At 34.9% G+C, this 16,730-nt stretch overlaps 1 protein-coding gene across 1 annotated transcript; it reads right to left on the minus strand.

Moving 5' to 3' along the window:
* Positions 1 to 3,036: 3,036 nt before the first annotated feature.
* LOC127662240 (ADP-dependent glucokinase-like) lies at positions 3,037 to 15,782 on the minus strand. The gene is made up of 6 exons (XM_052153350.1): positions 15,493 to 15,782; positions 13,197 to 13,356; positions 7,704 to 7,894; positions 7,111 to 7,207; positions 6,844 to 6,980; positions 3,037 to 4,106 (listed from the first exon to the last, which is right to left on the minus strand). The coding sequence occupies exons 1-6, from the start codon at positions 15,683 to 15,685 to the stop codon at positions 3,436 to 3,438; spliced, it is 1,449 nt and encodes a 482-aa protein (XP_052009310.1). The 5' UTR covers positions 15,686 to 15,782; the 3' UTR covers positions 3,037 to 3,435.
* Positions 15,783 to 16,730: the final 948 nt, after the last annotated feature.

The following is a 16,730-nucleotide window of genomic DNA, read 5'->3' on the forward strand; positions in this document are numbered from 1 at the left end:
AATATATACAGTATTATTAGTTTAATAATAATTTATACTAAATGTATTAATAATAATTAACTAATATGCCAAAACAGCATATATAAATATAAAGTTGAAAATAATGCAAATGTTTTAAGAGGTAAGTTGATTAATATATAAATGAAAATGTTTCACAAACACACATCTTTCCTGTTTTTCTTCATCTATATGACTTATAAATGGATAATAATACTAATAATGATGATAATAATAATAAATTAATTAATTAATAATAACAGCCCAAAGCTTTTTATTTGTTTTGTTTTTTACTTGATTTGCATGGGTCATATGTTCAGGTCGTATAATCTAGAATTCCACTCCAGGTATAAACATGTCGTATTGTATCAATTTCATAATTGTGCTAGAATTTAATATTCATTTAAACTGTATTCAAATCATCATTAAGCTGTCAGTTGTCTCCAAAATATTTGAATAAATGACTCTGAAAATAACATTGATATTTTGAAGGAAACTATTAATATCAAAGATTAAAATAATCATTACAAAAAATCTTTAAGATATGAAGACATCTTACGAAATATTGGCCTAGCAATAAAATAAATGCTAATTATTCATAAATTCCTTACAAGCTTATCAATTAGACTGATAAATGCTCTGAACAACTTATTTTAAATGCTCTGAGTGAGCATGAATACAATTAGATTCATATTCCATGAAATAAACAGAAATATGCATGAGATCAATAAAAGGAATGTAATATTTTATTACATACATAACCAAAAGTCAATCAGAAACAAGATTTTTTTGTCCTTCAAAACAGGCGTTGACAGACCACACATGGCCAAAGAAAATAAGAAGAAAAACAGACAAGCAGTTCATCAAATCTGTCAATTCCATCATATACAGCACAATAAGAATTTCCATTCAAATACTACAACATGAGAAAATCCTTATTTTCCATTCATTTAAACTCACATTTGTATGATTACACTAATTAAATCACATTCGCTACTGTTCAACCTTAAGATTCTTCAGATCTTCCAATGCACCAGTATTTGGTTTTGTATGTTACAGGCTCAGATCTAATCCAGGACAAACATTCTCATCACACCAGCAAAACTGTTTACAACTCAAGTGTTGAGGATCATAGGCTATCCAGGCTACTGAAATCCCTGAGACATATTTCATGTATCAGCTGGTGAGTGTTTAAGTGCACTCACTCTGATCAGGCAGGGTGGGACATCTTTATCTCCTTTCGAAAATAGATTTTCAACAGACAAGCACTCTAATGTACCACTTGTATAAAAAAATGCAGGTATACATTATAATTGAGTCACGATAGACATCGTTAAAGCTGTATATATTATCATAGGCACAGGAGGTAGGTAACAATTGGCACTCAGGGTGACTTGTGGAAGATGCAACAATGCAGAGCAGAAGCCAGGGCCCATTTGCTTAGATATATTTCTGTATCTGTATATTTCTATATCATCAGCCCTGGTTAAACCAGAGCAAGTTCTTCAAATATGTAAATGAAATTAGTTTTTGAAACATTGAAAATTGTGCATGTTCACAAGGAAGTGGTTTTGGTGTCACATTACATCCATTTTAAGAATAGTTTGTGTTGTGTCACCCTCCATAAAAGAGAACAAACATTTCTAACAAATGTCAGTCTACTCTAATGTTTCTGTCCTTAAAACATTTCCCTTTACCAACTCAGAGTTCAAATCAAGCCATGTTCCTGACTTAACAGTAAAAGAGGCATGTTGTAGCATTCAGACATTGTGTTTAAAATGAGATAAAGTTTACATTTGGAATAGAATACTAGTTTACTACCTAATGTAGACTGACCACTATTTTATAAAATAGTAAGCGAACCAGCAGGCATTATTCTATAATAAACATTTCATATTGTAGAAAGCTACACTGTTTTCACATTACCTCATCATCACGTTGCAAGTTTAATTCAGTTAAACATGGAGTTGTATCCTATCATTCTAGAAAATAAAAACAGTTCTTTTTCATTTTTAATCCAATTTTGTGTTGAAAAGACTCTTTGCAGTCAGATCAAACAAGATCATAGGCCATCCGGGTGTGCACAGTACATTTACTCTGTATTGCAGCAATAGTGAGAGTTGTATTGTAGTATACAATTCCGAACCTAGTCAAAGACATGATAAATAAAAGTCATGATAATGTGTGAGGAAATAAGAGCGGAAGACAGACTTGTTTCCATGTTTGGGATTTCTTATTGTTCTGTCCCTTGTTAAAGCAAAATATGAAGAAGTTAGGAATGTGAAAAGAGGAGATAATGGGACATAGCTGCTTTAAGACAAATAAAATCACATGATTTGAGTAGGCGGAGCATTAAAAGAGGCAAAAATGATATCTAAACAATGAGAATAAAGCAGAGTGAAGTAGAATATGTTGTGATGTTGTACCAAAATAGGCTGAAGTCAGGCTAAACTCTCGTGACTTTTCACTTGTGATAAACACACAAGTGAAAAGTAAAAAAACAGTAAAAAAAAAAAAAAAAAAAAAAAAAAATTATATATTAGCCTAATTTTAAGATTTACACATTTCAATTTCATAACAAATTCCATCAAATTGAATTGTGTAATTTTTAACTAAATTAAAACTTTAAATCTTTATTATTTTGTTGTCGTTAGGAAATTTTAAAACAACTTTCAGCATATTGTGCATTACATTAAATGATTTCAGCCATAATATAATGATGGGTGCTCAAAAATGACTGGCCTCTGATTGGATAATGTGTGTGACTGAATGAATTTAAGACAAAAAGTGATGTTTAAGACGTTATGTAAACAGAAAACTATGACCTAAGGATAACTGATAGCCTATTTCTAGGACCATTATACTTATTTTCACTGTGACATTTTACATTATTGATAGTTGATAATCATAATTATTGACAATTACATTATTTTCATGACAATTAGGTATATTTTCCCCCCAAAATCACTTTACTGTATTGCATTATTTTGTAATTTCCATTATAGTAATTGGTGATTCTCATCTAATTACTGCAATACTTCAGTACAACAAATACTACCACAATGTATAAATACTTTATAAATTAATATATTGTTATTTTTTACGAAATTACAGTAATGAAAATTAGATTTCACATTACGTTGTTTGCTTAATTGTCATTAAAAAATAATGTCACAATGCAAATACATTTTTTCTGCAAAATATAATTTATTTTTTGCTTTTTGTTTTGATATTGCAGTGAAATATGACCCGAACATGATCTTGACAGGTTTCGTAAGATTCACCCAACTGTATATCATCTGGACCCAATGTTTATATTGCACATGATGTGTCTCTATGTCTTAGCCACAAAAAATAAAAACAATTCAATAAAATGTAACCAAAGCAGGACGAAGAATATCTAATCAATGTCTGCACTGTTCGAACGCACTTTCGTGTTTAAATCTGCAGTACGAGCCCAGCGGCGGAAATGTTGTCCCCTCCTCCGGCAGTCTGGTACACCTCAGTGCACACCAGCACAGGAGCCACGCAAATCTCATAGTCTTCCTCATCCCAACAGGAAACGGGTCGAGATTCCTTGAGTGAAATCCTCTGGCTGCCTTCTTGCCTACTCACTGAGAAAGATTCGTCCATGATCAACCGCGCTTTACTGAGGTCAATGTCTGGCGATCCACAAACATGGCGGTTGGCTGTTAGAGAGGCTTTGGCTGTCGCCGACATGGTGTTCTTCCACTGGGAGCTGCGCTTGACTATGATGGCCTGGAAAGCCAGCGTGTGGACGTGGAGGCGGGTGAGCGGTCGACCTGTCCCGGCCTCCTGGTGGTGCTGGTTAACCAGGCGGTAGAGATCTCGCATCTGGTCCAGCACAGTAGCTACACGAGGGTTGGGGTCGGACAGCACGGTCAAGTTGCTGCCGCGGAAAAGGCTCAGGAGATTGGGCAACTCTTGCTCGTTCATGCCCAAAGAGTCGGCATTTGGAAGAACAAACTCGAGTAGATCAGACATCAGACCTTCGTCAACAAAGCTAGCCATCTCGAAATGGACGGTGGTCTGCAGGGACGCAGAGGACAGCATCTTTGCCAGCTTTCCCAACAAAGACCCACGTTCTCCTAGAGGAAAAATGTCAGTTATTACGGAATTTACAATTTCTGGTACAAATTTTTTCGATGTTAAAATACTTTCTCCTACTTTTTAGTTTAATATACAGAGACAACTAGAAGTAAGCTAAAAGTGTAAATGTGTAGATACTGTGGCACTATCAAAAGGTTTCTCTGTTAGTGTGAAAATCCCAAATCAGTCAGGATTGTTTTTGATCAAACAGGTAGTCCGCCCCAATCTCACTCCATTGGTTGAGTTAGAAGTTGACATGTTGGGCCGCTTGAACAATCAGAGGAATGTTTTAATAGTGTTTAAGTGTTGCCATTTATTTGGAAGTCAAGTTATGAATGGCTTACTTGTATGAAAAGAGACAGTTCACAGACATATGAAAACTTGGAAGGTTTTGGAATAGGGCTGCATAATTTGGTCAAAAATTCATATTGCGACACTTTTTAAAAATATTGCCATTTGTACTGCGATATGACAAACTAAGTGATCCATTTAAAAAAAATTGTCATGTTTTGCACATGTTCTACTGCCTAATAAAAGGAATTTCGCTATTTGAAGGTTCACACATGAGTCCTCTTAAAAAGAGCCAAACGCTGACCTTTTTCAGTTCAGCCACAACAAATAAATGAAACAAAGAAAGAAAAAAAACGTTGTCTTCAAATTGTACCGGTCAACTGTGTACCTGTTTTTGTCCACTTTGCAGGTGCTACTATTAGTGCATTAGTGAAATATACCTCAACTGCATCCTGCATTATTATAATGACACATGTGCCTGGCAGAGACTGCAGCCATTTGTAGTTTAATAATCACACAAGGTCATATCGCAATTTCGACTTCATTACATTACAATTAATTGTGCAGCCCTAGGTTGCAACAACATGAGGGTGAGCAAATGATGATAGAATTTTTATTTTGTTTGGTCAACTATCCCTTTAACAACTAATCAATTCTGTACTTCACCTTATAAGTCAATATCTTACTCAAAACACAGTAAATTCCGATTTAGCTTGTATTCTCAATGTTAAATGAAATAAGATCTCATTTGTCTGAGATTTTCCCAGTCTAAATGTGGAACAGTTATTAGTAATCCTAACTTACCTGTGGGGCAGACTGACAATAGAGGTATGTGGAGCGGAGGGGGGTGGGGCCGGGTCGGAATATCGCGCGCCCGGAGCGGTAGGGCCGCTGCCAGGGGCGGAGGAGTGTCCCCATTTGCTGCCAGAAAAGCGGAGGGGCGTTCTGCCCGCTGGGGGTCGAAGGTTTTACTCCGGTTCGCCCGGGAGTTGACTGTCGTCCGCCTGAGTGTGGAGGAGTGTTCGAGGACCACACAACGGTACATCAGAGAACCGGTGAGTGAGCTTTTCTCTCTCTCTCTCTCTCTCTCTTTCGCACCGTGTTGGCCTTTTTCCTCGCGCGCCTCATCAGGCCTATTGGGGACCCGGCCCCCCTCCGCTCCACAAGGTACAAAGTGAAAAAAATCACTGACTATAGAACCTTTACGGTCTGTCTACTTTCTCAGGTAGGAAACATGTTAATCTCACCATGTGACAGTACAGTACAGAATATGTGTAACGGTAGCCAGCTGGTACGTGCTGTGCAGTGTGTGTGTAAACCTCCTTGTTAGCGTGCCCACCTCCCATGCTGGAGACGCCGGTTCAAATCCCGCTCAGAGCGGGTTAAGCAGGGCCGGTTACATATGCAACACAGGAGATTTTTATGTTTTTTTATCATTATTATTTTGAAATTCATGAAAATTCCCACCACAGTGTCCTTTCCATCACAACTAAAATTACGTTTTGTGTTTAATATTGTGGTGGATATGACCATGATGGAAATGCCATTTTGATATTTTTTTTTTTTGTTTTTTTTTTAAATCGCTTATTTTATTTCAAAGCTAAAATTTTATGAACCCGAAATGCATTTAAAGACTACATGCTCCTCAATGACACTTTTGTCGCATTGGTGAACTAGTACACTAACTTTTGATAAAAATTTATTGGAAGCAGAATTTTTTTGTCCCACAACTGTGTACTTTAATGTAAAATGTATAATAATTTTTTTATTTATTATTATTATTTGTTAATTGATCAAAATCATTTTCACACAATAAATATTGCAATTGTTTGGGTTTATTTAACTCTTTATTTATATTTTTCATAGCTTTGAACATGGAATAATTAAACATTTTATCATGGATTTTCATAGTTTAATATTAAATGTCTGGGACAAGGCTAAAACGGTCAAATCTATACATAAAAGGCATTTGAAAAGTATTAAATTAAATGATGAAGGCCTGGTAAAAAGTTTCTAAGTTTCTATCTATCTGTTAGTTTCAATAAAAATCAACTCCTGGGACATGAACATTACAGAAGATGAAGCACCTATGAATATGAATCCGATTTTAAAGATATTAAACTGTTTGAATGCACATTGACTAATGATTTGCTGAGCATTATTTAATGTAACAACATTTTTACATTCAAGTGGTGATTGTGCAAAATGTACCACCACATGCTCGGATGTTCTGTTTGGTTGCCAGGACAATTCTCGATAGTTGCAATGATGTACTGGGTGGTATCTAGAAGTATGAGCACTAATTAAAGTGATGCTTGCCTTAGCAAACACCACTAATCATTTTATTTATGAAAGTTATTATAGAGAATATGCAGTACTTTCAATCTTTTAGATCTTTAAATCTATCACTAATTAAACTGGCCTCCTGTGGCTTCATTCACTCACCTTGTCTGAAAGGGAAGCTGTCCATCATCTGTAACCCTCCAACTACTAAAAGATCTGGCATATATCCCTTCAGCTTCTCCTGAAATTGCTCTATGGAGTCAAGGTACGGATTGTGATCGTCGCTGTGGACAATATACCTACAGCAAAAGCAAACTGTTTCAAAACAATGAAAGCATATTCTTTGTAAGATCTAATATCATAAGGTCTGTAGATATTACACACTACAATGAGCACGGAGCACAATAAATCAACCCAATATAAGCCCACCTGTTGGCCCTTCGGGAGGAGTACGGCCCCCACGTGGCACCTGTCGGGTACTCCATTATCAGATGGATGTCTGGCTCTTCCACAATGTTTCCTGCCACTGAGGAGAGAAGAAATGATTCATTGAAATGAGACATGAAACCACATATTTTGTTATAGGTAATATTTTACAATAAAGTTGTATTCAATAATATTAGAACTACTAATGAACTAATAATGAACAATTCTTTTATAGTACTTACTAATCTTGGTTAATGTTCAAATCATACATCTCTACATCATATCTACAGACATTCTATCATTACTGATTTCAATTCTGGATAATAAAAAAATAATAAATAACAACAATTATCTCATGATTAAAAATGCAAGCATGTTCTTATTGTCTTCTCTCTTGGGTAACATGGTGTTAGTTTTTTTATGAACATTTTAGCACCTTTGTTTTACTCAGCAAATGACAAATAGCAAGTTTCTTTGATTTTATGTTTACTAATATTTATTGAGTGTTCATTGGTACTTAACACATTTAAAATGATTGAATATTGCATTTTTAATAACTGTGCTGAAAGTATGAATGTCAAAGGATGTTACGGCACCCATGATGTGCTGAGACAGAATGTCGATGAAATCTGTGCTGAAACTTCCCCCTAAAAGCACATCACACCCTTCTAGTGCCATCCTGCTGGCCATGACAGGTGCATTTCCTCCTATAGACCACCTGTTTCCTGGCAATTCTCGAGAAGCGTCTACCAGTTCACTGAAGAGTGTGTCATTCATCACAAACCTCCTATGAAAACAGAGAAGGGGAGATCAAGAAACTGTCAGCCATATAACAAGTAAGGGTACGGGTAGATTGACGGTTAAAGGTTTTGGCTGTTAAAACAAGGCCGCTGTTTCAGTTTTCTAAAAGGAATGACTCTGAACGATATTTACTGTAATCACCAGTGGTTGACCGATATGGGATTTTAAACAGCCAATACAGAAGGTAGAGATCAAGAGAGTAAGATGCCAGATATAAAGCCGATAAACATATAAAACAATGGCAGACACACAGAAAATTGCTGACACTACACACATTGTACACTATATAGCAGGGGTCGGCAACCTGACATGTGTGCCAACATTGGCACACAGAGGGGTAATCACTGGCATGTCAGCAACGTCGAGAGAAGAGTAGACCATTTTATCTATATAAACTCCGCACCTGCATTCCAATTTACATCTTGGTGTAATCCTTCCTCATGATCACAAAACATGTTTTCATGAGCTGAATGGGAGGCTAAACAAAAAGTAAAAATGTGGCGAGACTGCAGTATACCCAACAGACTCATGCAGCGCGTGCAAGCCATTCACACATCACGAGCCGGCAGCGCTTCACTTTCGATTAATCGCGCGAGTATACGTGCCCACTTTGCTTCAGTCAGTCTGCGCGGATGACAGCCAACATTTAGGGTTTCATTTGTTTCTTTTTGCTTTCAGAACAACATGTGATGTACTAAGGAAAACACCACTATTTATCCTTGAGATTTCCAACCCACCATACATATAGACCCTCCTTAAATCATGGTAAAATTCAAAATTACATTAAACGATTAAAAGAGAACATAAACCCACATCGTGCGATTCAATAATGTGAGTCTATTCAAAATATAAATTAAACCTGGAAATAAAGTTTTAGGATTTTGGAAGTGCAATTCACAGAAAAGGGCTAAATAGTTGATCAGCTTGCACTCACAGCGTGAGTCTCGGCACACTTTATTAGTATTTAGCACTCCCATTCAGCTAAATTCAACACGCTGCGTGATCATCAGGAAGGAATACATCAAGAAGTAGACTGGAACGCATGTGTGAACAACTTCATATAAATGCTTTTTTAAATGCACAGCCATTGACCAGGAAAATAATAAATGGCACTCCATGTCAAAAAGGTTGCCGACCCCTGCTATATACTATATGCACAAGGGTGTAGCAGCCACGGGGGACGTGGGCAACATGTACCCCACACTCTTTAAAAAGGTGATTTTTGTCCCTCACACTTTTTCAAGCAAAACCCATACCGTGTCCAAATGGTGGATTTGTAAACAGAATTCTTTGCATTTTGTTACTTTGGGCTGATTGAGCAACCATCCAGCCAAATCACAGGTGAGTTTCACGAGCCGAAGCAACTTACATAATAAGCCAACTCAGACAGTCTAATCAACTACTACTACTAAAACAACTACTAATCAATTCTACAAAGTTGCTTTCAACAATGCTCATTTATCAATGTTTTTTATCAGCATTGATCTAAATTAATAATCTAGAGATGAGGAAACCACAAATGAGTAATTTGTCGGCATATTGTTCTTGATTGGCAGCATTATATGAAATGCACTGCAAAAAAACAAAGGACAATCCTTCTTTTAAGCACACATTGTAAGTGGAGTTTATATCAGTGCAGAGTCTTTATTAAGTTAAGCTTTTTACATTATTTTTGTGAGGTAATAGTTTGATCGGTTGTTTTTGCCAATTTAAGCAGATTACTAGATCTGTGTTAAATATGTAAATCTATTTTTAATAACAGCTCCTGTTTTTTACCTCTATGTTGGTGTGCAGTCGACAAACAGTAGGGAAAATAGATAGATCTGCTGTGTTTTTAGAACGCATGTAGACACACTTATTATACATGAAAACATAAGGACAATTTTGATAGAGATCATGCTCACAAACTGTAGGGAAATTACAGATTGGCTTTGTTCTTATATTGCTCAAATCCTCTGCCAAAGTCTCTTTGTAGGTCTGTAGACATACACATTTTAAAAGATCAATTTTCTTTTGATCGTTGATTCAGTGACTAACTCATTGCACACAAGACACTCATTTGTCACCACCTTCTGGAATCAACAGAAATGGTCACTGAATAATTAAATTAATCTGAACGAATTTTGGTGAACGAAGTCAAAACACTCGAGCCACTTGGATAGATTTAAATCCCACAATACACAAGCACAGAGTAAAAACTGTAATTGTGCACATGCACAATTGTCATTATTGTAATTGATCTTATGTGCCTAAAACATTTGCACAGTACTGTACAGCTAGTGTTTTATCTGAGTGTGGCAAATGAGACACAAAAACCTGCCGTTAATGGCATTTCTATATTCTCTTAAAATTCCCTCAGTTGGACAGTAAAATGTGATTAGAATTTGAAGTGCTTAATACTGTACAAATCTGAAAAATTGCAATATATGTTAAACACTTATATGAAGTATATTTTCATATGTAGATTTCACTGATAAAGTCACATATATGTATATGAAAGCAACATACATTTTAAAGCATCACAACATTTTTACATATATAACATATAAACCAAATATGTGGAATTTGAATATCTACATAAATGCTTAAATATATCACTTGGTATATCGCCATATAGCAGATTTCTTTAACAGGCCTAATAATTGAATCCTCATTTGTGTTTTTAATTTACAGATATACTGTAGGCCTATTTTAACTTTAGAAAAGTTCTTATGTCTGTGGCAGAAAATCTTAAAACAAAAATAATTAAGGGTCTTTCAATAGTCATATCACAGGTTTCACCTATGGTAATGTATGGTATTTCTGTGTTTTTATAATTTTTTGCTTGCTTACTGCATATTCTGTTATTGTGCACTAAAATATTTACATGTAATTGCATTTACACAATCACAGACACAAACTACACAGGTATACAACGAGGATTTGTGAGTGTTCACTGCAAAATAACAACAAAAAAACGCAGTAAATTGCATCGCAATATTTGAGAAAAGCTGCAGCAAATTCAGTCATTTTGGGCCGCAATAATCAGGAAAAAGTGCCGCGAAATCCTGGTGGGACTGATTGGCTAAGCGGGCCAATTAACAATACATCAATTAATATATCAGTCAATAGCAATCATGAAACCGGTCAATAAAACGTACTTGTCTTCATTTACTTTACAATCAAAAGGAGCAAATAAGAATTAATATTATGCATATCAAATGTTTTGTATACTTTTAGGGCCATTAAGATGTTTTACATTGAGACTTTATTTTCATCATATTGATTCACATTTTACCCCTCATTTTGCATTACCGCAACATGAAAAAAAGATGGTCATTATGATAATCTCATTACCGCAATGTGATTTTTTTTTATATTATTTAAAATTTAAAGTATTTATACATCATAGTTGTACTCACTTTTTTAGTGCCTTTCATTTTCAGAGATTTTAATAAGAAAATGACTGTATAACACCATATTTGTTATTGTAATGCAGTAAAAAAAAAAAAAAAAAAAACAAAGAAGGAAAAATAGAGACTGTTACGGTAATGAAAATCATAATTGAAAACAACAAGATTAGTAAAAGTAAATGTCCAGACGCATTATGGTTGACTAATTTACTTTTAAATTCTGCGTGAATTCTGTAAAGCAGCATTCAGCGATGAGTTTGTATTTTTTACATTTTTATCGTTAACTTATTTTTGGATGGCCAAATAACTAAATGAACTACAAAAATATGTGCCATGCAAATTAAAAACGCATCTGAAATCAATAAATCTAATAGAATAGGAAAGAGGGACGTGGAGAACATTTTTATTTATTTGTTTTTTGCCTTTTCGTTTCTACATTTTCTGATTGTGGGGTGGGGTGTGCTTAAGCGTAATGAAAATTGTGGGGTGGGGTGTGCTTAAGCGTCCTGAAAATAATGCCACAAGGCAAAAAAAATCATCCTAAATGTAGGCGTCACTTACTTTATGCAAAGTATAATTTCAGATTTTCTTTTGTGAGAATCACCCATGCACCCTTGTTATTTTAATAAGTGCACACATTATAACTTATACGTATTATACTTGCAAAAGAAAAAAATAATAATAAAAAAGGTGATCAGAAAATGTAGAAACGAAAAGGCAAAAAACAAATAAATAAAAATGTTCTCCACGTCCCTCTTTCCTATTCTATTAGATTTATTGATTTCAGATGCGTTTTTAATTTGCATGGCACATATTTTTGTAGTTCATTTAGTTATTTGGCCATCCAAAAATAAGTTAACGATAAAAATGTAAAAAATACAAACTCATCGCTTAATGCTGCTTTACAGAATTCACGCAGAATTTAAAAGTAAATTAGTCAACTGCAAATCTAAAACTCTAAATATTTTTAACTGTAAATAATGGATACTTATGACAGCTATAACATAAATAACATGAACATTTCAAAAGCTTTCAAAATACCATATGGGCTTAAACATCTTTTTAGCTGACAAGAATGAAAAAAAGAACTCCACTATAATTGCTAGTTATAATATGGAGGAAAAACTGCACCCCACTCTAACATCCAAACCCAGGGCAAGCTGCACTCTTGCCTCGCTACTGTGTCATTAAAACAAAAAACATTGGCGGCAACAGTTAGAAATGGCACTCCATTCACTATGCAGTGTCTTAGCATAACTAAGCAATATTATCTTGAGAGGCCTGTCGCTCGGCTCAGAAGTGTGAATTTCATTGCTGTTTTTGGAGTGTAGTTGGCCGCTGCCATGCTGCCTGTGCACATGTCATACATATAACTAGAACTGTATGAGACTGATCTATTTCAACTTAACAGTATTAATTTATCAATACTGATAATATTCCAAGTATTTTGACACTTAAAACATGCAAGAATGTCAATGCATTAGACAGAAACATTTTAAAACTATTGAAACAGATTTAATTTATTCACTCGCATGATTTATTTGCAAATGTTACTTGGTTTTAATGGCTTTTTGTTATCTGTGCAATGACAGTCATACATACATTTTTAACTTTGGTTTAAGTGTCTAATACATTTTGTGGCCACTGAATGTATATACTTTACAAATATGTATATAAACTCATATTTAATTTGTTTTCTCAATCCAACTAACTCTAAAATTGATCAAAAAGGAAGTTTCCAATCATATATAAACTTGTTAAACAAATAATTTAACACCAGCTTTCATATCAAAATAATCACAACAACAGATTTTTTGTTATATTGTGCAATCACTACAGTCCCGAGGGCTTTGTTAACATGCTTGAACAGCTCAAACTTAAAAATGCTTGAACAGCTCTGAAGCGGCTCCAGGGGAGAAAAAATATGCGAAACTCTGGGCCAGCTGCTCTGCATTCTCTATGTAGTCATGGTGGAGGGGCTGGTCCGTTGGCTTCACACCGATTTTATTTAGCAGAGCCACTCCATCCACTATGATATCCACACAACCACCAAAACCTGATAAAAAAGATATTGAGATTACATGTACAGTTCGATAATCTAATCTAATTTTGCATTTATTTAATCTTTGAACCAGGCCATCCAGCAAAACACAGATAAAACTCATAGGTTACATTTACATTAGGCAGACATTTACATTTATGCATTTGGCGGACACTTTTATCCAAAGCGACTTACAGTGCACTTATTACAGGGACAATCCCCCCAGAGCAACCTGGAGTTAAGTGCCTTGCTCAAGGACACAATGGTGGTGGTTGTGGGGATCGAACCAGCAACCTTCTGATTACCAGTTATGTGCTTTAGCCTACTACACCACCACCACCACTCACAAAAGGTTAGACCAGTGATTCTTTACTGGAAATATGCAAAATTATAAACAAGACATAGGCTCAATAGGAAAATGGTCCATTTGGTAAATTTTTATTTAATTTCTATTTTATATTACATTCATCAGAACTCACATGCAACCCAAACCCACTAGTTCAGAACCACTGGGTTAAAAAAATATCTTCCTGTAACTGACTATTTGAACTGAATATACCGGATTACACTTAGATGCCCATCAGAAGATGGCTAAAACAAACATGCCAATAGATTCAAGCTGTTTTTATAAGAACACAATGCACTTACATGTAACGATCACAGGTTAGAAAAAACAATGATTGCCTGCCAAATCACAGGCATGATATCAGATTAATCAAGTAGGTCAACAATCACCAAGGACTGAATAAACAGGCAAGCAATCAGCATATAGATTTAACTGATTCAATATCAGCTCTATCAAAACTGTAATCAAATGTCCAGAAGATTCAACTTTCACGTATATTGCCTGTGTTAAAAGCAATACATACAAGAAACACAAAAGATTGGACTGTGTCTGCCACAAGTTAATGATTTAACAGTAGTGTTGATAATCTGGTGGTCCAAGTTATTTTCCCTGGCAAGCACTGAGCATGTTACTGTAGAGACGGTTTTAAAGGCATAGTTCACCCCAAAAAATTTCATTCTCTCATCATATACCCTCATCATATACCCTCATGCCATTCCAGATGTGTATGACTTTCTTTCTTCTGCTGAACTGAAATGATGATTTTTAGAAGAATATTTCAGCTCTGAAGGTCCATACAATGCAAGTGAATGGTGATCACATAAAGCAAACTTTAAAGTAATCCATAAAACTCCAGTGGATAAATAGATTCAGAAGCGATATAGTAAGTGTGGGTTAGAAACAGAGCAATATTTAAGTCCTTTTTTTTACCCTAAATCTCCACTTTCACTTGCAGATGTGAAACTAAATCTAAATAGGCACCACATGTGACTTTCAGATGTAAAAGTGAAAGTGGAGATTTAGAGTACAAAAACCTACACTCTCACCCACACCTTTCATATCACTTCTGAAGATATAGATTTAGCCAATGGAGTTTTATGGATTACTTCAGGTAGGTTTAAGTTTCCTTTATGTGACTTTTGGAGCTACAAAGGTCTCTGATCACCATTCACTTGTATTGTATGGACCTTCAGAGCTGAAATATTCTTTTAAAAATCTTAGTTTGTGTTCAGTAGAAGAAAGAAAGTCATACACATCTGGGATGGCATGAGGGTGAGTATGCATGGGAGAAATTTCGTTTTTGGGTGAACTATCCCTTTAACCAACAATAAGCAAAGAAGAGATGCAAATCAAACATGCAAAACAAAAAGAAGAGGCCAGAAGATCAGTAAAATAAGCAACTTAAACAGACGAAAAAAGAAACTGAAATTTCCTGAAAATAGACATTCTATGGCAGAAAAACAAGCTTAATTAAGCATAATAATTTAACTTTAATATTTTAAAATTACATAAAAAATAAAATAATGTGCGATATTATTCAGTTGCTTAAAATAATGTCATTTTAAATAAAAGTTATAAAGTAGGCTAAAAAAAAATAAACTGTTATAATTACTATAATGGCGAAATATTATTTAACTACAAACATTTAGACAGAATAATTTTTTTTATTTATTTTTTTTTTTTTAATAAAAACAACGTTTTTGCTATTCTCAATTGGGAGATATGCAAAATCAAGTTCATGCATGTGCATTGAATATCATCTGTGTTTTATGTTGCATGCATTTAAATCATTTAAAGGTCTGTACCGATAGCCACTCGTGGTCTGGACACGCTGCTCATGCCTACTTTCCGCTCCGCTCGCAGTAGTGAAGACAGAACCGTGTCCAGTCTCTCGTCAAGCACTGAACTGTCCGGGGATTGGAACCAAAACGCCACCAGTACCACTACAAGAGACATAACCGAGCCATATTTCACCCCAGAGAGCAGCTCAATGGCCATTTCAGATGTATGAACACACTCCTTTCCTCTCTCTTCTTCTTCCTAAGCCAGTGTAATGATGAATCAGGGGGCGGATATTTTTCTTCAAAGAAACTAAAAAAAGATGTAGAATGACCATTATCATGAATTAGCATTTTTAAATAGGCGGAGCTTATTGCCGGGAAGTTGCCTCGGATTGGTCAGGACCGATGGCTCCAAATAATATTCTCGTATTTTGACATTTTACCGGGAATTTTCATCTAACTGTTTATTTTCTCTCAGATTTTTAAGATTTTCAGCATTATTATTCCGTTATAAATGAATGTGTTGACCACTACTGAAATAGCGTGTTGACACTTTATCACATGGTGTTTTATACTATTTTCCGCGCAGGCGGAAGTAAACATTTGCAGGGTTAACTTCGAGAGCGGTGAATGGGATTGAATGGGAGATCACAACAAATATTATTTTCACTTACCCATTTGCCCCAAGACAAAAATATAGAATCCACTATTATGTTTGAATGACTTCCTAGAAGAGGAAAAAATAGAGATCGGTGGATTAAGACAATAAAATGGGAGAAGATGCCAAATTTACTGTCACTCTCTCAGCAGCCGTAATAGAAACCCCATCGCAGCTATGGTAATTCGTTTTTTTTTTTTTTTTTTTAACTTATTCCAGGGCAATATAACACAAAGCATAATGTTATAAATTTACTCTCAATATTTAAAAAATGTATAATAAAAAAAATTGCGAGATTTACGTTAATCGCGTCATCAGAGTGAGCTTTTTTATTTTTATTTTTTTATTGCTTGAAAGAAAATACAAAAAGCCACAGTAAACATAAAACTTAATACATAACGTCAAAGCTAAATAGCAGCACAAAAAAAAAAAAAAATACACATAATAAACAGAGGTAAATGACCATGGGATAACAAAAATAAATAATAAATAAATAGATAAATAAATAAAGACCAAAATAATATTGTACAAGGGGGTTAATTATCAAAGTATGCCTCCAAAAGTTTACACAATTTAAGGGCTTTTTTATTAAGCATACATTTTA

This window comes from Xyrauchen texanus, chromosome 22 (assembly GCF_025860055.1).
Source record: "Xyrauchen texanus isolate HMW12.3.18 chromosome 22, RBS_HiC_50CHRs, whole genome shotgun sequence".
NCBI classification, from domain to species: domain Eukaryota; kingdom Metazoa; phylum Chordata; class Actinopteri; order Cypriniformes; family Catostomidae; genus Xyrauchen; species Xyrauchen texanus.